Source organism: Ursus maritimus, unplaced genomic scaffold (assembly GCF_017311325.1).
Source record: "Ursus maritimus isolate PB19 unplaced genomic scaffold, ASM1731132v1 scaffold_14, whole genome shotgun sequence".
Classification (NCBI taxonomy): Eukaryota; Metazoa; Chordata; class Mammalia; order Carnivora; family Ursidae; genus Ursus; species Ursus maritimus.
Genome location: NW_024423786.1, coordinates 18,482,702 through 18,506,026, shown reverse-complemented (window position 1 = coordinate 18,506,026; position 23,325 = coordinate 18,482,702). Strand labels below are relative to the sequence as shown.

Sequence of the window (23,325 nt, the reverse complement as noted above, 5' to 3'; positions counted from 1 at the left end):
AGTACAAGCTGAAATTCACCAACTCTACCCGTTCATTGTTTTTACTTTTACTGCTATCTTTACAGAACATGAAAATGACTTTCCACAACCATGACATAGTTTTCTTTTAAAATAAATTTAAGTTAGACAAAAGTATGTTGCTTTCACAAAAATGTTAAGTATTTAACAAAAACAGGTGGTGCATAGATGGTAAAAACTGAGCAGGTGGTAGATGACTAAAGTTTGAGAAACGCTTGTTTCGGTTGCTGATCGGTATGAAATGCTAAACAGGCTTAACTGACCATCCATCTCTCTGATTTTCTGCGGATGAGGGTAGATTCTCTCTCCTGCCCTGTGGTATATCACAAAGACTAATTTCCTCCCTTCCATATTTTTACTAAAGTTTAACGGTTGGTGCTTCAGGGAAATAATATGACGTGGTTTTTATACCCTCTGGCTTGTATTTCTCCCACGCATCATGCTTAATCGCAACTGGAATAAACTGATTCGGGATGAAAGGAAGCCTACCAGATTTTTCTCTCCTTAAATCTCTATTTTATGTTTTAAAAGTTCACTTAGAACAAGGATCAACTATAACGAAAGGCTACCAACAGCTCATATTGAATGTCTTTAATGTTCTAATTATGGCAAAAAAGAACGGACACTTATATGTACTTAACTTTAAACAAACTAAAGGGGAAAGGGAAGGATTTCAAAGGAAGTAACAACTTCTTTCTTGTCCTCTTCTCTCTGAATTAGTATAATTCCCTGTATGTTCTATTAAATCTAATGAGTTTAGCAGATGAAACTCTCCACATTTCACTTACAAGACGGAGTGTATCAAGAAAAGTAACCTACATTTACCTATGAATAGACTTCATAGGTAATTAAGTCACCTTGTCAAAACAAAGATTTTCTTGCCTCTGCTTTACATAATACCATCTGCCCACTGGATTCCCCTCTCATTTCTTACAAAGTATAAACAAAGGTTACTAAACAGGAACTATATTAAAAAACAGCTTAGAACTCCATTCAATCGGTCTTGGGTCCAAGGACAGATTCAAACAAAATAAAAGCAAAATCTCACAAGTTACCCATGCGAAATTAAGGAAGAACTCACGTATTCAGGCATACACATTCACCCACAGATTCATATAGTCATCCTTGCAGTCATACAGATACATATATGTAAAACCTATTATTTTATAAGCTCTCTACGCAATCTAAAAAGTCTTATTTGTCAAAATGCAGTAAATTAGAGGACTTTGGCTAATAACATAAGTTAAAGCGTCGTTTAAAATGTCGTTGAAACCCAAACACCAAGGTTAAGGCAACATTTCTCTGAAAATGATTCCACCAAACTCAGTATTTAATGTCCTTTCTCCTTGTAATCACTTTCCCTCTGCTGGGTCACACACCAAAGGGAATTAGTTCTCTAGACATGAAGATGCTGATCAGGGCAGCCAAACGGAGAAATTTAAAACATCACCAGCTGATTTTTTTGTGCGTCTTCTCCCTGTACGTACTTATGAGCTGCCTCAGGACCTTTTCAAAACTTCTGACCTCACCTTGGATTACGTATACTCAGCTCCTGTTTAGAAAACTAAAGTTCTCCGTTTGGCTGCCCTGATTAGCATCTTCGTATCTTAGAGAACTAATTCCCTTTGGTGTGTACCCAGCAGAGGGAAAGTGAGGGGAGGGGGGTGGGGGAATGGGACAGGCCGGTGACGGGTAGTAAGGAGGGCACGTATTGCATGGTGCACTGGGTGTTATACGCAACTAATGAATCATCGAACTTCACATCGGAAACCAGGGATGTACTGTATGGTGACTAACATAATATAATAAAAAATATTATTATAATGAAAATAAAATAAAAACTTCTTGCAACTAAAAAAAATAAAAATAAGAAAATAAAACATCACAAACATCGTTAGAATTATCACTAGTCCTTTAGAAAGAAGGGATAAAGGAGTCCTTTCCAGCTTTCAAACTTACCTTTTAATCACCGAAGAAAATTAAGATGTTGTTCCCTTGATAGTATTAAGGGCTTTCAATACAAATATGATGTAATACTTTTTTCTTACTTGACTCCTGCTCTTCTACAATTCCTTTATCACCGGTAATTCTATTCCAAGTCAGCATCACACATTAATACTCACCCAAGGTTCTTACAAGCATGCTCTCTTAGATAGTTCCAAGAATGATACAAAGTATTAGAAATCCATTCACAATGGCATAACAAAATCATACTTAATCCTATTTTATTTGAGCTCCTCCCATTTCATTTTAGAGTTTAGAACAAGTAATAAATACGTGCTCCATATGCAATGCAATTTCCATGCCCCATCAGATTCCAGCACACAGGCACTTAGACCTGATCCCCTTTTTTGGTTACGATTATGCTTGCTACCGGTAAGGGTTTCTAGTTTCATCTCTACACTTGATGGCATTTTTCCATTTTTCTACATTGGTGTATTGCATGAGGATCACGGTATAAAAAGCAACTGAACGTACCGTGCAATCTTAAAGGGACATGCTAGTCAAAGAAATTTCACAATTTTAAGAAAATCCCAATATTCTTCGTGAGTCGGTATAAAAATGGAAATCTTATTCTGGTCTGGCATTTTAAAAATAGCTGATCTTAAACATGCAATTGTTTTACTGTATTTTTAGAATACTTAAGTTGGCACATATGCAATGAATTACCGTGCTGTTCACACTATAAGGTAAACTAAGAATTATTTTTGATTGATCAATTATTGTGATTTCTATAGCCTTAGGAAGTGACAGCTCTTTCTCAATCCAGATTCAAAGGGTCACTAATTTAAAAAAGAACTCTAAAACAAATTAAAACGATCTACTCACAACTGTAATTTCAGGTTCATGAAACTATGCCGCAGAACCATCATCATCAAAGCACGAGCTCATTGGAAGGTCCCTCCAGGCCAGCCTCTACAGAGCTACAGGAAAGAACCCGGCAAAGCTAACCACCTGGTGAGTGTTTATTCTGGGGCCAAATGTATAGTATTCAGACACATGCATTATTTTATTACATCAACCTTATAATATATGTAACAGTGTCCACATTTTACAGAAAAAAAGCAGTGCTCAGCAATGAGCTTGCTCAAGGTCACAAGGGTAGTGTGAAAATTAATAAAGGGAAACCTCACTAAAGTGGACTTGAAGGAGAGGCTGGTAGGAAGAGCTGTCTCACCCAGTATCAGTTACAGAAAGAACTGTCAATTACAGAACTCTATAAGAAGAATCCCAACAGGGAGATATGTATATCTCCTACGAGAAACCAACTACCCCTGTAACTCAGCCAATGAGAAACCATCACTCAGAATTCTTGATTCCCTCTAATAGACTTTAGCCTCCCAAGTTCCTCCTTCTACTCCATAAAATGATGGTCCTCCCTTTTGTTTTTTGGTCTTGCCTATGGTTTTTCCACAGCTTGCTTGCCGCAGATTCGAATTCTCTACCATTCCCAGAAAAACCCATCTTTTCCTGGAAAAATGACTGGCAGTTTTACTTTTAAGGCAACAGTAGCAAATGGTAGGATTAGAATTCAAAATCTGGTCTGTTTCCAGAGTCTGTGACTCTTAGCCATTCTATTCACTCACCGGCTTTCTTATAACCCTAGTGTCAGTCATCTTGCTCCATACACTGGTCTGACAAGTTAACGCCCTAGAGCCTGGGACCACATTATAGCTCTCTATGGATCCTGACCTCTCTCAGATTAGGGAGAACTCAATGTGCATCCAAAAAACAAACATATGCTAGCTAGTGGTTTCTCTTCCACTATTATTCCAAGAACGCATACAACATGAAGATTGTTAATAAGCCTCAACCATAGATCACTCTATATAATCATTCTTCTCCCAAATGTTTAAATAAACACCTAGTCATTTTTTGGATAGGAGTTTTAAGTGTCTAGCTAATGAATTCTCAAATCAGTGTGTCCAGAAACATAATATTTCTTAGCAACAATCATTCTATGAAAAGAATAAAAACTGTCTTCTTTGATTAGAGACTGCCAAAACTGATTGTTCCCAGAGTTTCTCCAAATGCTGAAAAACAAAAAATATATATATTTAGCACATTTTAAAATGGACAGCAATGTCTCCTTTGGGAGCTGGAAGAGCAGCTGTGAAGCCAACACTCGGAGGCTTTCAGTTCTCCTGACCCCAGAGAGCTGTCAAATGACTCACTAGGACCAGCAGGAAAAAAGGAAGTGATGAAAGATGGAAATTAAGAGAATTACAAGAGCCAAAAAGGCAGCAGGGAGTGCCACCCTCAGGAGAAAAGGGGTGGGACACACTCAGTTCAAATGGCTATCCAAATAGACAAAGCCCAGGGTGAGAGGGAAAGGTCTCCTTGGAGCCCCGTGGCACTCGGTATGGCAAGGGCAGACGAGCTCCATACCAGCTGCTCTCCCCTGTGAGGCTCCTGGGGACCATCGATCACCATTAAGGGAAGCCAGGCTGTTGCACCTTCCAACCCGGGGCATTCAGAGTCCCCAGTGAAAGTGGCATAATGGCAGATCAGTGCTCACAGCTGCCAATCTGCCCCAAGTCTTCCCATTTGCTATTTGCACTGACAATTTCTAATTCAACACTCCCCCGCTCCTGGTCACAGCACCCTAACCTATAGGTACTGTGCTCACTTTTTATTTCCAAAATGATGTCAATCTGCTGCTCTGAAGAGTCCCCCCAGGGCCTCTCCCAGGAAGCAAATGCCACACGTTTCAGTTTACTACTTAAGTCTGACCATCCCAACATACCGTCCAAATTCAATAAAAGCACATCTGAGCTCATTTTGCCTTACGGAGACAGAAAAACAAAAATTGTTAATAAAATTGTTCTCAAAACCCCCATACTTAAAGGTAAGTGTCTAGATATCATGTGTAAAGAAGACGAGTGACTATAAAACGCATGTTTTAAAAAAGGATTTACTGGAGAGAGAGAAAGCGCGCGCGCGCACGACTGGTGGGGACAGGCAGAGGGAGGGGGACAAAGAGAATCTCAAGCAGACTCCCCACTGAGTACAGAGCCCTACATGGGGCTCGATCTCAGGACCATGAGATCATGACCTCAGCTGAAATCAAGAGTCAGACACTCAACCGACTGAGCCTCCCAGGCGCCCCTAAAATGCATCTTATCTGTACTGCTGTCAAGGGTTTGTGGTTTTGTTTTGTCGTCCTTGGGAAATTACCCCAAATTTACTTTTCTGACCTAATCTTTATCCAAAAAATGTAATGGGGACATTAGTCACTTCTGATTTATTCTTGATTTTAAAATGCTTTGTGGATGATCTAATTAAATCTTTTTATTAAGAGATGACCACAAGGGATAGATTTAAAACTCCTGTGGAGTCAAAAGGCCCACAAAAGTACACAGTGTCAACATAAGTGAACTTGGATTCCTTTGAGCTGGGAAAGGGAGGGAGGTGCTCTGCCAAAGAGGAGCGTCCGATGCCCTGCTTATAGAGCTTCAGCCTGAAGCCAGCTGCTCACCCACGTCCACACCTGTGGCAGGCGCTCTGAGCTTTCAGAAATGAGAATGTCAAGTAATGTCTTATTTTCATTTATTTAAAGATTTATTTATATTGGGGAGAGAGCAAGCAAGACCACCTGAATGGGGTGGGGGAGGAGAGAATCTCAAGCAGACTCCCCACTGAGCATGGAGTGTGAGACCCTGACATCATGACCTGAGCTGAAGTCAAGAGTTAGACACCCAACCAACTCAGCCACCAAGGCGCCCCAAGAATGTCAGCTAATATTTTAAAGGAAACCGACAATCAGGAGTCAGCCTTGTGACATTTAAAACTCAGAAGAAACTTCTAACTCATCACATTTTTCATCTTTGCTTTTTTGTGGATTATAAAAATAATACTCACTTTGGAGAGTTCCAACATTACACAAACGTGACTTCAGAAATTCAAAGTTACTGCCCATAATCCCACCCCACAAAATTACTATAATAACTATAAAATGTTTATTAGCTCAGAGTATTTTCCCTATGAAAAGACTAATATATATAAATGCTTTTAAAATACACAGATTGCATCACGCCGTATGTCCCATTCTTCATCTGTATGTTTATCTGGCTGGTGTCCAGCGATGTCTGTTACAAAGATGTTCATTGAAAACCTAGCTGGGTTTTTGGTTTTTTTTTTTTTTTTGAAAAGCTAGTTTTAATAGCAAAATAATAAGACACTTATTTTGTATAACACTATATAACAACAACACTAATAAACTAATAACAACACTAATAAACAGAACAAAGTCAATACATCAGTATAGTCACTAGAAACAATGAATACAGAATTTTTTTTAAAGACAGGGATTTAAGATGATATATTTGGTTTTAATTGGTCACTGTTAATTCTGGAGAGGATGACTCCCTGAAATAGGTCAGAGTTCTCTCAATAATCCTATAGCAGCACTATATTCTTGCTAAAGCACACAACAAGAGGAAAACAGATCTCAAAATTACTTTTGCTAACTTCTTTTTGGTATTAAGTTCTTGTGTCAGATGCTAAAATTTTAATTAAAAAAAAAACTCAACTCTTCACATTTGTACTTAATAGCAAAATCCCCTGACCTATATTATCTCCCTGATCCACCTACATAGTATGACAGGTGAGGAGACAGTAATGCTCTTCTGTTTTAGACATGAAGAAACTGAGGCTCAGCACTGAGGGTACTAAGACCACAGAGTAAGTCGCTGGCTAGAAATTTGAACTTGGGTGTCTTGATCTAAATCTCAGGGCTTTTTCCACCTCAATATGGACCTTCTAGTACTAAAGAAATCAGCTGCATTTTAGAGGAATATTACATCATTTTGCCAGGATCCTCCATTGCTGTAGTATAGGCCATTAGGGTAGGATGAAAATGGTTAAACAGAGGGGCAGGATAAGGGAAAAAAAAAAAAAAAGAAAGAAAACAAATGTATGAAGGTGTTTGCTTTGTTTTACATGTGAAGACCAAAAAGATTGACTGATACATAATAATTAAGTACATTCTATGCTAATGAAATCAGAGTCATGACTTCCAAATGATAATATAGTCACTCCAAAAACATCCCTTAGGTGGGTCCATCCTAGCAAATCCCCAGCCAGGATGTCACTCCTCTCCTCTCTGTGCCTATAGCAACCATCATTAATGACCATCACACTCTGGGCTGTCTTGGCTCAGCTGGTAGAGTGTACGACTCTTGGTCTTGGGTTGGGCCCCATGTTGGGTGTGGAGATTACTTAAAAATAAAATCTTAAAATAAAAAAAAATGACCACCACACTCATCCCCATCCCATCCAGACATAACCTCAGAACTTTTCCACATCATAATCCAGGGTTTAACACTGTCAGTCCATCAAAATTGGTATGTAAAATAAAACTCTCAGCTCTGTCTCTGGAAATGGAGAGCTGGAATCCATTACTAATAACTGGTCTCTAAAACCAGCTTATTTTTGTAGGTAACAAAGAGTCTTTTCAACATGGGTTGGATTATACCAAGTCTCCTTTATCAAAACAGATTATTTAGGTAACTGAGGCAATAGTTAGAGATTTCTTATTGACATGAATAGGTTTTAGTTCTAAGAAAATAACTGCCCCAGAATTCTCTCCTCTCCTCTGTTCAGCGTGGTCAGTGGGCATCAGTCACTGCAGAAGACAGCAAGAAAACCTCATGTGTTTATTTCTAACACTGCCCAGAAATGGCATGTGCCTATCTATGCCTGTTCAGCAATAGTAATTTTCTTCGGTAGAGTTACACAAGAAATACTCAGCCTTTCTTACCCCTAAAATAAGAAAGAAAAAAAAATTACCAAATCATCTAGTTTATAGCATATTTTTTCTCCAAAATCAAACCAAAACAATACAGAAATATTTTAAACAATTTTCATCAACAATTTTTAATTCACTGATAACACCAAAGCAAAGATCAGAGATTTGATTCAAAGGAAAGACTGCATTCATCACTATCTTAAAAGGGACTCTTCTAAGGGTTACAAATACTTAAAGAGGAAGAATAAAATTAGCCATGCAGACTTGGAATAGAAGAGTCTGATAGAGATACAGATAAAGGCACAGTTTTCAAATATATATAGAAGGATGAATAGAAAAATAGATGCAGAGGTATTAATGTTGATGATGACGATACTGTGTGTGTGTTTATACGTGCATCTTTACATTTTCTAGCTCTATCTACTCAGAGTGCATAAAGCAAAGAAACCCAGGGCACCTAGGTTGCTCAGTCGGTTAAGCGTCCGACTCTTGGTTTCAGCTCTGGTCATAATCTCCAGGTCCTGAGATCGAGCCTTGTGCCAGGCTCCACACACTGCAAGGAGTCTCCCTGAGATTCTCTCTCTCCTTCTCCCCCTACCCCCCACCGCTGCCCTGGCTTGCACGCTAGCACACACACTTTCTCAAAAAATTAATTAATTAAAAAAAGAAGCAAAGAAACCACAATCATAATGATCAGCCTTGCACCCATAGCATGGTTTCAAACACCATTCCTCACTAAATGGAGCCAGAGCTACTTGGAAAAGTAGCTGATTCCAGAACTGGGGCCAGAAAAGTACAGAATGAACCAGAAACATCCTGTGGTAACAGAAAGGAAGAAAGTGCTCAAAAAGTAATGGGGACGTGTCAAAGGGATATAGGTACCATCTTTTAAAGAGGGTCGTCTGGCCAAAACCAGCCCACGTGACCACCAAAGTATAAGAATCAGTGAGTCCATGCTCAGATGGATGGATGGATGGATGGATGGATAGATGTAGATAGATAGGTAGATAAAAATAGGGGGAAAAGAATACTCTTTCTTATAGTGGAAAGCCAACTAATACACATAGAGGGAATGCAGTTGGAAAATCACCATTTGTCAACTAATAATAATGCCATACTAATAATAACTGATTCAAGTAAAAACCATAAATGGATGCTAAAACCAGTGTATTCAAGTTTGAGGAACAGCAGTATATTCACATAGCCTCAAAATATTCCCCCCATAATATACAACGTAAAGGAGAAAAAAGTAACTTGATAGTGGAGAAGTCTGGCAGGTAGGACTCGAACCAAGCAGTCCTAATTAACGTCACCAATAAAGGGACAAATTGACATCAAGTGACTCCCAACGGGATGTGCTGAGAAGCCCACACTATCACTTCTGTGGTACCCTAACTCAAAGTGTACCACCTAACTCCATACTCATTAGCAACAAACAAATCCAAATTGAGAGACACACTACGAAAGACCTGGTTTGTACTCTTCCAAATAGGAGAAGCGTAAGAGACGAAAACCGAGGAAGTGCTATCAAGTAAGAGATACTAAAGAAATATGACAACTGAATAAAACCTGTGATCTGGGATTTTCTCTCACTGTAACGGACATCATAGGGATTATTGGTGAAATCTGAACAAATTCAGTAGATTAGATAACAGAGCCCCAACAATGCTCATTTCCTGATTTAGATAACTGTGCTGCCGTTATGTAAGGGAATGTCTTATTGCTAAAAAACATACACACTGATATATTTAGGAATTAAGAGTGCGAAGAGGATTCAAGTAAATGTAATAGATGTGAGTACTTGGGGAATCTGGGTAAAAATGACACGAATTCATTTACATAGTTCTGAAATTATGTCAAAATAAAAGTTAATAGGATAAAAAAGAGAATCTTAATAAAAAAACAGTACTTTTTTTTTTTTAAATAAATACTTCAATCAGGTGAATTCACAGGCCATTCTGCAATTTTCATTGCTCTCAGAACATTATCTTCTAATAGTAGCAAATGGTGAAACTTCATTTTGTTCTATTGAAGTCTGGCTCTGGAAGGGAAGGTATTGTTAAAACTTTCTTGTCAGTCCTGTAACCCAACCTTATTAGCAATGACAGACTAACTAAACCTACTGCAACCAGAGTAACTGCTTTGCACCAAAGCCACTGAGGTTTCACAGCCTCTGTGACCACAACGTTGGGCCTTCAACTCCTGACACTTCCACCAAGAACACTTTTTACAGAAGACTGTACGAAACAATGGTTCTTGGCAAGCCCCCACCCCCTTCACTGCACCCCTCACATCTGCTCTCAGAGGACAACAGGACATTCCATTTAACCCAGCAACTGTTACCGAAGCACACGTACTACCAAATGGGAGACTCGGACAGCGCAGTCATGCACTCAGTTCTCCAACTTAAGAAGCCTGAAAACTGGCAAAAAATAGAGATACTGTGGACATCCTCTGCAAAGGTTTAAAGAGTTTCAGTGCGTTGCATCGCATCGTCATGTACCAGCTATGCCAACTGTGTGGCTTAAAAAAAAAAAAAAAAAAAAAAAAAAAAAAACCCTGATACAGGAAAGAAACGAATATATTGATCACACCTGCCTCCAAGTGGATTTGCTAGTTTCTTAGTAGGCTTTGGTTTTTCTGTGCTTTTCTTGCCATGAGCATTTCACCCAACGAGGTATTGGCATAACCAGTCAAATGCCTCATATGGTAGTCAACTGAGGAAACAGCAAGATGTTCCAGTGCTGGGGAAACCAGCTGGATGGACTTAAGGAGAGATGTATGCTCCCCACATGGGGCATCCTGAAGGGATTTTTGAGGGTAATATCAACCATATGTGATTTCTTCACCTTTTGGTTTCTCTACATCGCTCATAGTAGAATTGGGTAGAATGTGACTGGTCCAGAGTAGACTCTAGAGGTTACAGAAAAAAGCATTACATTTGTGATGAAACCTGTGACGTCGGTTAACGCACGCTCAGGAGGCACGGAGAAGACTTTCCCAAAGGTTTCAAGCTGTTACAAAGAATGAAAGCATCGTTCCTTTAAAAAATCCGGTGGTACAGAGGTATAGGGACATTGCATTGCCTTCAAAAGGGAGTTCGGAAAGCAGGCAGGGCTCTGAGGCAGAAAAACTAAAACCATTGGGGCATTTATGGTTTAGAATAAGTACAAAAAGTACCACGGAGAAATTAAATTTAGTTTTCTAAACAGGAGCTGAGTATACGTAATCCAAGGTGAGGTCAGAAGTTTTGAAAAGGTCCTGAGACAGCTCATAAGTACGTACAGGGAGAAGACGCACAAAAAACTCAGCGGCTAATACTGAATAAGCTGGAAGTTGCTGTGTGTCAGTGTCAGAAGGGAGGGAGGGTGGGCACAACCATTTGTCTGTCCCGATCCAGGGCAGATGGGGACAGGAGGTGCCAACAGAGAGCGTTAGGCTCCTGAGTCAGCCATGCTTCAAATCTGCAACCACGTGGACAGATGGGGCCCAAGATTTGTAGCCCAGGCCAGCTCAGGCTTTCTTATGAGGGCTTGAGAGACCCCAGACAGGGAATCCAAGCAGTCAGGCTGGAAGGGGGGAATGGTGACAACTTTGCTCCTGAGCAGCTCACCTTCCATCATAAGGTTTTGGAATAAGATCCTTCTGTAATCCAGTTGAGTCTCCCTGGTACCCCCATCATGCCAAGGTAGTGCTGGAAAGCAGTGGGGGCACTCACTGGCACAATGACTGGGGTGGGGACCAGGGATGCTGGAAGTCCTACAGTGCAGAGCCCCATGCAGTGCACAATTTATTATGCAACTTCCGCATATCCTGCCAGACACTCGTGAAGTTAAAATAACAAATGTTTTATAATTACTTGAGTGGAGACCCTCACTGTCATTTACATTTAAATGCTATAAGCGTTCTTTTTTTTTTTTTCACTCTAAATATATACAGATTGTACACCCTTGTTCATAGTACCATTATTCACAACGGTCAAAAGGTGGGAGTAAACCAAGTATTCATCAATGGATGGAGAGAAAATGCGATATGTGCGTCTACACACACAGTGGGATAGTATTTAGCCTTAAAAAGGAAGCAGTTCTGATGCATCTTACGGTATGGATGAACCTAGAGGATGAATCCTGCTAGATGAAAGAAGCCAGACACAAAAAGACAAAGACCATATGATTCCACTTACATGGTGCACCTAGAGTAGTCAAATGACAGAAACAGAAAGTGAAATGGTGGCCTCCAGGAGCTGGGGGTAGAGGGAGGGGGGAGTTGTTTAACGGGGACAGTTTCACTGTAGGAGGATGAAAAAGCTCTAGAGATGGATGCTGGTGATGGTTGTGCAACAGTGTGAATATACTTAATGCCACAGAAAGGTATAATTTAAAATGGTTAGATTTTATGTCATGTATATTTTAGCACAATTTTAAAAATACATACACACACACACACACACACACACACACACACGGAAGTGGGCAAATCACAAGAAGACTGTACTTTGTTGTGCCGAAACTTCACAATTTATTCACCACTGCAGAAAATCAAATCACACGGCACCAGTGCTCCCAGTGCGTGAGTCCCCAGCACCACCCTCCTGCCCTGGCAGCCTTTCCAGCTGGGACCTCAGGTTGAGGCTACAAGGAGGCGCAAGCATCTGGCAGCATCCTGGGGTCTTCCCACGTCGCTGTGCCCATGCATTTACATCCTGATACATGTATTTTATTATCAATTACCTTCCTTTTATTTTTCTATTACGGCATATAAAGATCTTACAATTAGGTGTGTATGTATGTAAATATTACTTATAAATCTCATTTCACGACAGAATTGGTGGCACTGAAAAATATTCGTTATAAAAAAAAATGAAGGGAGTGGGCCTGGCTCTGAGACGGGTGGGGACCACTGCTCTGGTCTCAGGGGACAGACAGGGGCAGGAGTAAAGGAATTGTTGAAAACTCTGCAGAAAGGACCAGACTCAGTGAGTCTCCGTGGATTTAATACAAAAACACCCTTTTGCAAGAATTAAGGTTCTCATGGTGAAGGTCCGGTGGTAGTCTGCCCATTCCCCTGAAAAGGAAGAAATATGGTGGAAAACTAGAAAGTGCCTGACTCTCCTTTGTGATGAAACACAGGCGCACTTAAAATAATCAGATTCATGCCTGGTAATAAACTCCGACAGAGATGAGGTGAACCAGGGTATATATTTTTCAGTCATGGGAATCACTGTACCCTGTCAAAGGAGATCAGGATTTAACTGAGAAGGGCACGGTATGTCAACTGTAATGACACATATATTGTTGCTCTATTGTGATCATCCTTCTTTTCCGTCTCAACATTGGGACATGATTAATATTTTACATACTGTCCAAAAGGGGAATGTGACTTACCAGAAACCGTCCTCCACATTTTAAATACGGATCCCCCCTTTGCCAAGAGAAAATCCTGCCCAGCTGTAGATTTCTCATTTGCAAAACATAAGAGCAATGAAATTCCATTACTTAGAGAAACTGGCTGTTCCGCCAAACCCTTGGCAACGGAAGCTGTACTTATCTTTCTGAACAACAGCCTCAGAAAATGTATTCTCTCTTAAAAAAAAAAAAAAAAGACAGTAAGTATGCCTTTGAGCTCTTGAGAAAGTGCTCTTGCCCAAGCAAATTCCTGGTTAGGGAAAATCCACTCCCCTGACTTGGGAAGTACAAAGACGGACCCTACAACAGGCAGTAAAAAGAGCTCCAAGTTTAAGAACCCTTCGGAAAGTCAATAGGGATGTAACAACAATGTCCTGAAAACAAAAGTCAGGTATCCTTTTCATATGTAAGTGACCGCAATGTACAGGGGCCCCCGGAAGAGGGACTCTCAGACCCTAAGGAGTTGGGTTTGTTTTCCCTGTGAGGTTTAACTGTTTTCCCAGGATGTCAATGACTGAGGTGCACTGCTTCGCGCATTGCGGAATTCACCCGAACAACAAGGGTAAGGCGAGACTTTGCTGTCTTCCCAGGCTCCCTTCCCCGGGAGAAGCATGCGGCCAAGCTCCAGCGGGTTGTGTGAACTTCGCTCATGGCTTATCTCATAGTCAGAGTTCCCACTCGGTCCAAGGTTTTGAAACGGACCATGAAAACACTCAAGAAACACAGACGCTCCGCCAGTGTGTTTGGAACCAGCGCCAGCGGCATCGGGGCTGTTTTTCCGGTTCCCGTGTAATGCGCCGTGTCATGGCTGTGGCCCGTGGTGCCTTTCTCGCGGGATTCAGCGTATCATCCTGGACTCTCCTATCTAATTTCTTCCTCACAGGAGACCCGACAGCTTAGTCCATGTATGTGCCCATTAAAAGAGCAATCAAAATGGTCAAAACCACCAGCAGAAAATAGTCGTTTGTGTCCCACTTTGCACCAAGGGCCCATACCAGGAGGCAACGAATAAAGCTTTCCCTTTCGGCAACCTGGCGCAGCCTAGGACCCCGTGTGACCCTACTGCAATGCGCTGGACAGTGGGGAGAGAGATCGACCTCCCCCGGATCCAATCCATAAACCTGCTCTACACGGGCTTAAAATGCTCCGTGAAGGCCAGAAAATGGAGAAGTCGGGGATGGCGTGTGTGCCTATCCTATCGCCCTCTGCCTGCACATCCCTGGACAATCACCCTGTGCACCGGACAGCAGACAAACCCAGAAGACAGAACAGCGCGTCCGTGGCAATGACTGTGCTGCGAGCTGGGAGGACACGAGCAAGCCTCCGGAGCGGACACGACTTTACCCTGGTGACCAATGTGAACACCGACACAATGTGCACAACAGGGGTTGCTCATCTGGTTCTAACTAACACACGACTCTCCAATGGCTCTCGCACAAAGCTGTAACTGAAGCATACGGAACAGACGCAAGGCCGCGGGAAGACAGCCAAACTGTGAATGTGCCACTCATAATCTGGCTTCTCTATATTTAATATAAACAAAAACTTGACACCAAGGCGATCGGCGCTCTCTGCAGTCCCACACAATGGGAGAGCTCTCCTGCCCAACCATCCACCAGCTTAGGCCTCCCTCCCCGACCAAACATCTTGCACCGAACCAGACGAAGACGGGATGGCATTCAGCCCTATTAAAAGACACTGGCCAGCGTTCACATACCTCAATAATCCTGTCATGAATTTGCAGGCCTCCGTCCTTGGCCGCGGGCCCACTGTCAACTATTTTGGATACAAAGATTCCTTCAGTGGACGATCCATCTTGGTTGTCCTTTGGGTTAAAAAAACACACACATGAATGCTAGGCATTAACTTGGTCATGAAAATAAAGCGTACAGTCTTCAACTGTAATGGACTCTTGCTCATGTCAAAAGTGGCAATGGGGTGAAAGCCCATCTGTTACCCCTCATTTCTGTTTTAATCTAAAATTAACACATACACATGGTAAAATACTTCAAACCATACCAGAAGGTATAAAGTCAGTTCTTGCCACCTCCTACCCATTGTCTTTTTCCCCTACATAGCACCGATTTGCCGTTTATGTATCGTTTCCAAAACATTTTTCATAGGTCACTTTCCTAAACATATATCTGCTCCTTTTTCATGCACACAGATGGTATGCGTGCACATGGGGCCTGCTCTCCCCGTCCTAGGCACCCTGCCTCTTTCTCTGAAGTTTACAAATCTTGGAGATTTTTCACCAGTCTTACTGTCTAGTTTGCTCCCTTAAGTGGCTGAACAGTATCCCAGTATCAGGATAATTAGCACTGTTTCTGTTGCTCTCAGAGATAATGATGTCTCCAATACCTTCCTATCTGTACTATGAAATATCTCTTGCAGTACGTATCTGGGGCAAACCCCTAGCAATGGAACTGGCGGGTCCAGGGATATGGAGACTTGATGGATGTTGCCAAACTTTGCACTGATAGCTCATTAGAGTATTTTCCCATATCCTCACCAGCTCAGAGTACTATAAAAACTTTTAAATATCCAATAATCTCATTGTGAAAATAGGTGTTTTATGTGTGCTCAGATTTACATCAGAAAAGCTCACCACCGCCACCCCAAGCCTAATAAATTCTCATCTCCAATCTCAAATCCCTTTAGATCTTTCAAGGTCTGGACTGAAACTTTCTGGGAAAGGCAACGGCTCGCTGCTCAAACTCCTTCCTTTATTTAAAATCAAACAGTTCCAACAAGCCCATAAAAAAAACCCTCACAGCTTGTTCATGAACTTCTTTCCAAACGGCACTGGGATGAATTCTCTCCAAGTGTGTGGATTAAATTTCTAGTGATTAACAGAAGGATTTATAAGTTAAATGGCACAAGTATGTATTGTTCCCAAACAAAAGCATTTGGAAAGTAATTTCAGGATCTTCCACAAAAACTCCAAATCCTACCATCATGGTAAATTCTTTACCATAATGCAATAAGAAGATCTACTTTAATAATAATTTCTCTAGAAGTAACTATGAAAATATAAAATTTTTCTCTTTAAAGAGAAAAAAAAAAAACATGAAAAGCCTATATTCTAAAGGGGAAAGGGATGACTTTAAATGTGGTTCGATCTACCCCTTCCAGTGCAAGAGCGATGGGTAAGAGTGAGAAAAAGCACATTCTGTACCTCTTGTCTCCCTCCCTCCCTCCTCACCCCTTTCTCCCAAACACGCACACACACTCTATAATGTTATAAATAGGATTTGAAAGAAACCAAAATCACAACCTCAAATGAGCATTAAGCGTTCTTCCCAACATTTATTCCCCCATGACAAAGATAGGTCTCTAACTGCCATCTGGATTCTATCAACACTCTCCCAAGAGAGAAGGGCCAGCGGGATGTGGGTGCTGTACTAGATCAGCTATCCTCAAGACAGCCCTGCCCAGCCTCACACACCGCGCGCTGGCCCACCGCACACTGACCCTTCACTGCCTGAATTTCTCCTTTGTCTCTCGCAGCTGCCTTACTACCGCACTAATCCCAGGGCATTCGTGGATCTCCCTACATGCATAGCTCAAATATAAGGACACAGCTGTGCACCAGCTTCTATTTACTGAGTACATACTAGGTAGGTAGTGAGTACTCCAGGGCCCAGTTCATCCTCACGATAACCACAAACCTTAAGTACTACATTATTATCCATTTCATAGATGAAGAACCTGGGACAGAGAGGTTAAATAACTTGCCCAAGGTCACACAGCTAAAAAGCATCATAGGTCAGTTTCAAACTGAGGACAGTTCAACTCCCTTACATAAGCTCTAAGTGTAATACTGCCTCCCACAGAGAAAAATCTCAACAACAACAACAAAAATACCTGAATTCAAAAGTTTCACATTCCGGGCTATGGAATATTCTACCGGACGAACCCAAAGAGCCTCCACAGACCACAAAGGATTTATGGACAATCTTGACTTCCCTGAGAGGTGATATCAACATATCCAATGAAAAGAGATCCATGCTTACTCTGAATTAATTGCTTTGCATTTCTTGGCCGGAGAGGAAGAGGGAGATGGAGGAGGGGATTTTTGGCTTTGTTTTGTTTTGCAGAATACTACATCATGCACAAGTAATTTTTCTTCGGAGAGCAAATAAGTTCAAGCAAAAAACAGAACAGGCAAAAGCAAACAGTGCAATTCAGGTTAAATTAAGACAGTGGTAGAAGTGGAAACAGAATGCAAAAAAAAAAAAAAAAATACAGAGAGCACAAAATCAAAGAGCCAAATCAATTCCATCCTGGATAGCTAGACGTGTCTCTTAAAAGACATCTCTCAGTTCTTAGTTTGTTTGGCTCCTCTTCTAATACATTTTAAGTCAGAGCCATTTATCAAGGTGAACTAACAAGGCTTGGGATTTGTTTTGTTTTGCTGGCTTGAGAAAAGGAAAAATAAGAGGGGTTGTTTTCATCCCAGGGGTACCTGACAAGGAAGTATACTTGCCAAAGGCTGAAGTGAAAGGTCTGATACACCAGACTGGGTGCGGTTTCTTTAGGGATCTAAGAATGAATGAATGAGTGATGTGATTTTGCTAAGAGCCGTGCATCATGCAATGAAAAGCCTTATGTCAGTGCCCCCCGGGCTGGGCCTATGTCACAACCCCACCAAGCTTCTAACACAAGGATTCCTTGGGAAACACACACGTCCTGTGTGCCGCATTCTACTTCCAGCGCTAACAATGAGTGTGCATTGTTGCTCTTCTTGGCTTTTTAGCATGTTCTCAATGACCTGCCAGATTTCCAGGCAACAGTTCAGAATACATTTAGGGTTCATTATGCGATTTCTGCTAATCAGGACAAGTTTAAAAAAAAAAACAAAAAAAAACCAAGCACTATTGCAACCACATGCATATGGAATTAAGCTTTCCTCCAGGGGACATGCATGTAGTTCTTGCAAAAAGACCCCATGAACTGAGAAGGCTTAAGAAAGCTACAAAATTCACTCTGGCTTGCACTTCAATCAGCTTTTTAAAGGAGAAAGAAAATAACCTAAAACATGTACTTTGATAAGCACAAGAAAGAACCATATTCCAATGAGGCTGGCAGCATCCTTTTGTTCCCAGGGAGGGACAGAAAACAAACACATAGTAAGTTCTCCATCACCAAGACATAGGCATGCCTCTCCATTTCAAGCATTTTTCTTCCTTCCTTCCTTCCTCCCTTCTTCTTTTTTTTGAGATTTTATTTATTTATTTGTCAGAGAGAGTCAGAGAGAGCACAAGCAGGGAGGATGGCAGGCAGAAGGAGAAGCAGGCTCCCCACTGAGCAAGGAGCCCGATGTGGGACTCTATCGCAGGACCCCGGGATCATGACCTGAGCCGAACGCAGCCATTCAGCCGACTGAGCCACCCAGGCGGCCCTTTGCAAACATTTTCAAACACTGGGCTCCTTTTTCCTACATATGCTCTGGTGAGGCAGAGAAGGGACCTTCCTGGTTTGGGCTCTTTCAGCTGTGGAAGTTTCCGAAACATCTAACAGTGAAGTGGTTTCTTGGTTTGTTGAAGTCATTTCTTAAAACTGGGAACAGTGGCTGGGGAGAGATTTAATAATTACCGAGCCAAACGAAGGACCGCCTCCGTTACCCGAGCTCAACGGCAAGGCAAAGCACATACTACAACATGTTCTGGAGGGTGAGCTGGGGAACACGGGCCTGTGCCAGTCCTGTTGTTTCCTGGGACCAACTACTCAGACATCCGCGTCCCAGTTTGCTTCCTCATCCCTCCCCTTTGCTGGAGCGCATGGCCCCCCGGCAGCCGGGACACAAGCAGAGCAGCACCATGACATGCCGTCTGCTTGCTCAGCCAACGGGCAGACGAGGAAAGAGAAAAGGTTCCAATGGGATTTAAATTCTGCAGCATCTTAAGAATTTCAGTGACAAAGGAGATGAACCACTGCATGCCCATCCCTGGGGCTCAGCAAAGTGGAGGTACCCTCCAACTCTTCCTTCTCATAGTTTAATCTCATTGTCCGAAGGGTTCTCTTCTGTAGGTAAGTTTTATAGGGCAGATAATGAATGTGTCAGTCCATCGCTTAATGACCGTGCCTGGCCTATAACTAAGCTGTCATTTCTTATAATAAAGCATGTGTGTTTTTGAAACCATGCCTTTGGCCAAAAGTGAGGGGAACTCAACCTACTTCTCCTCATGCTAAGTCCCCCTTCTTCTCCAGGTCTCCATCTGACCACTTCCTGCCCACTCCAACTCCAGCGATGCTGTACTCTTTGCAGCTCCCTCAAATGCCAATTCTGGCGCTATTCCAGGCTTTGCGTGGGCTGCCCTAGGCCTGCTCACTGTCTTCTAGTTCACTGCTCTCCCAAAGGTGGGCCCGTGAGATGCAGGGCATTGGAACGATGAAAGAACGTAAGAGAAATTGTATTCATACTCACATTTTAATTTCATCATTTAAAATGCTCCGTTTTGCATGTAACTTTTATAAGCGATGTCATATTAATTCAGCAGCAAATATGTAATTTAGAGCTAACTAAATAAGCTCAATTTTCTTACAGTTAAGACTGCTTAACAAAATCTATCACATATAGGCCTCTGATCTAGCAAACTTCTTCTCATCCTTCAGAATACGGCAACATGGCCCTGCCCCAGGATACCTCCTCCCCAAGGGTAAGCCTGACCTAGGCACAGACTTTAGCCACATCTGGATGGCCAACATCTTCTTACAGCTTAGTATCTCCTCCTCTCTTTCCTGATCACCCTGGCCAGTGATGCCCCTTGCTCCATGGTACCTACTGCCTGCCATCCTCCCATTTTTTTCCTACATCACACATCCCCCAGTCTGTAACTGTGATGTTTACTTATTTCTTGCCTAATGAACCCACCAGGACATAAACTCAATGAGCACAGGGACCCAGTCTCCCTGGCCTCCACAGTGTCTCCCAGCTCCTACCAAATAGCCCCTATTCGATACTTATTTGTTGAACGAGTGAATTCGATTTTCCTTTCCTTTCCTTTGACTATTACTTTCCCTTTAAGGTAACAAACGAGGAAATGATCAGCAGAAGACATGAGCAAGAGATGACGCCCATTCCAATGAGCCCGTACGAAAGGCATAATCCTGCAACAGGCCCTTTGCCACATCCCGTCCCCAGGGCCCTTTCCGCATCTTCCTCCCCATTCAACTGACTGGTCTGAATTTGGCCTCTTCTTCCGGGGGAGGAGCTAGCTAATGATGAACGGGGAGGACAAAGAGCTGCAGTGGGAGAAAAAGCAAAGGGATGCAACAGCCCACGAATTAGGGAATCATCCCTGACTAATGAAGAGCCGACAGAGCGGAGCTCCAGCTCAGACTTCCGGTCGCAGAGCCCACACTCCAGCTCAGTTACTCAGCGCCAGGTGCACACATCTCCCACAACTTTCTTCAGCTCCACTGCTACACCACCAGACATGCCCCCCAAAACCTAAACAGTTTAGATAAGCTGTTGTATTACTAGGACAATGATATTTAAGGAGACCACAACTAAATAAAAATCCCTGAGGGTGAAGATGTTAGATAAACAATGAACTCTCTAATTACAGAGAGCAGAATGAGGTGAGCAAGGTTTCCTACCCCTCACCACCACCACCCCCAAACCTCGACCCCTCTTCCCACTGCAGCAGGGCAAGGAAAAACACGTTTTAGTAATTAACATACCACACACGGCCGGCCACCAATAATATTGAATCCCAGGGAGCCAGAGTCCCGATGCAGGACAAGAGTCAAACTTTTGGTTTCTTCACCCTGTAAGGAACAAATGAGTTCAAAATTTTATTTACCAACAGGGAATGGATGGTCGCAATTTTCTTTCTAAGTGGACTCATGGACTCTTAGGTCATCCTTCAAAGTCCTCTGTCTCTTAGGCAGTTTAAGCAAGGAAACTTTTAGGGCCCTGGCTGAAACGGTGTCCTGTGCTGAGGAGGTCACAGATACTTCTAGACCCCGCCTAACCCTGCAGTGCCCACGTAAGAATGCCTGGCGATGTCCAGACATGCCTAATGAACATGGTCTATCAGTGACTCCGGGGTCTGCAAACGCATCTCTCCTTTGGCCCATCGCACGCCGGCTGTCTAGACAGCTACTTTCTCAACAGCAGCATTCATGTTTTGTCACGAAGGGTTCAAGGAGCAATGCTCTCGGAAGTCTGAGCTCATGGACGGCCTGTCAATAGTCATCTGTGTCGGGGCGCCTGGGTGGCACAGCGGTTAAGCGTCTGCCTTCGGCTCAGGGCGTGATCCCGCCGTTATGGGATCGAGCCCCACATCGGGCTCCTCTGCTATGAGCCTGCTTCTTCCTCTCCCACTCCCCCTGCTTGTGTTCCCTCTCTCGCTGGCTGTCTCTATCTCTGTCAAATAAATAAAATCTTTAAAAAAAAAATAGTCATCTGTGTCTGGGCAGCTTGAGGCAAAAGTAGTCCGTGAAAAGTCCGACGCAAACGTGGAGGGGAAACAGAAAGATCCTGCACCTCACTGCAAGGGGGAGGGGGCCCTTTCACAAAGTAATGACTGTCCAGGCCGTAGGAGAGGCCACGTTGTTTAACAGAAAACACTCTGTTCCAAGGAGGCTGGTCAGTGTGAACCCCTTTACATCACCAAGCAGAAGTCACCCAGGCGGGGCTCACAGGCCACATTCAACAGCAGAACGGGACAGAGATGTCACAGCACCTTCACGAACACTCTCAAGTCACAGGTGAGTAAAAAGCGACTGACCCTGCTGTTTACTCGGTCACTAAACAAGCTTTGACGGCCACATTCAGCTCACAGAGACACCGCTTAAGTGTTTCCAGTGCTTGGAATGATGCATAAAACGTCACAGGTACAGACTGCAGATGCTTGCAGATGCTTCACGCACGGTGTCTGTTTAAACATGGTTTTACTTAAAGGCTGCATTTTTAGAAAATATGAAATACTCCATTAACCAACACTAACCCCTCATCACAAAAGAGAGTTTATTCTGATGTGTACTGCTTCCTGATCAAATCTTTGCCTCCTACTTTCCCTGTGGAAATAAATGACCACATCTGAAGGGCACGAATGCAAGGATCTGAGCCAGCCACACTGGCCAGGGAAACCACACTCTCTGGCAGGCGGTGCCCACGGCTTTTCTGAAGCACCGCTCTATTTATTGCTGGAGTTGTCGATGCAAAACTCTGGTGGTTCCACGTTTGGGCAGCAGAACTGTGCCCAACAGAACCAAAAGAAAAAAAAATGCATATAGATGACTAACCGGCCTCAATATGTAAAATTATCTCCATGCTTAGAGTTCTTAGTAACCACAACTGTTTCTCATGACGTTAGTGTATGGCAGAATTAAAAATATTTGAATTTTTTTTAAATTTCAAAAATGTTACATAAGCCTAAGCACCAATTGTTGGAGCCCCGTAAAAACAAAAAATGACAATTTTTCATTAGAAAAAAGACAGTCTTGAGGTGCCTGGGTGGCTTAGCAGGTTAAGGGTCTGCCTCTGGCTCAGGTCATGATCTCAGGGTCCTGGGATCAAGTTCTGCACGGGGATCTCTGCTCAGCGGGGAGCCTACTTCTCCCTTTCCCTCTGCCTGCCACTCCCCCTGCTTGTGTGCTCTTGCTGTCAAATAAATATTAAAAAAAAATAAATAAGAAAGAAAAAGAGTCCTTAATGAAAGCACTAGGTGTCCTCTAAGAACAATGCAACAATATATTCATTTCCACAGGCTCACTTGATATATACAATAGAGTATTTTAATATAAAGAGAACAAGTCTCTACCAAGCCACTGTACGTAACCAAAGCCTCTATAATAACAAGCTCACTGATTTTTCAAAAAATATTTCCAACCCACAGCATCTCATCGAGAGCATCTGTCTGTCAATGCTATCGACATAATTAATTTGACCTGCACTAGTTAACAGGCCACAACTGTCGCTGCTCTAACAGTATAAAGACTCAGGATCAACCTGATAGTTCTGAAATGTAAAACTGAAACAGCTTATATCTCTCTGCCTTGGGAAAGGGAAATCTCGGTAAGTCCATTTCTTGCCTTGCTATGTTAGAGGGGTGAAGAAGTTAGACATGCATGGGAATTTGAGCGAGTTATCACACATGGCCTACATTTCTGGCTTTCATAATTAATGATAGAAAGTGC

General features: G+C 42.5%; 1 protein-coding gene across 1 annotated transcript in view; it reads right to left on the bottom strand.

Annotated features, from left to right (window-relative positions):
* Positions 1 to 23,325, bottom strand: part of PDZRN3 (PDZ domain containing ring finger 3) — a 237,068-nt gene that overhangs the window by 201,032 nt on the left and 12,711 nt on the right. The window contains exons 2-3 of the mRNA XM_040628541.1: positions 20,863 to 20,949; positions 14,891 to 14,998 (exon numbers count right to left, since the gene is read on the bottom strand). Of these exons, the coding sequence (XP_040484475.1) occupies positions 14,891 to 14,998; positions 20,863 to 20,949 (195 nt within the window). The remainder of the gene's footprint in view (positions 1 to 14,890; positions 14,999 to 20,862; positions 20,950 to 23,325) is intronic.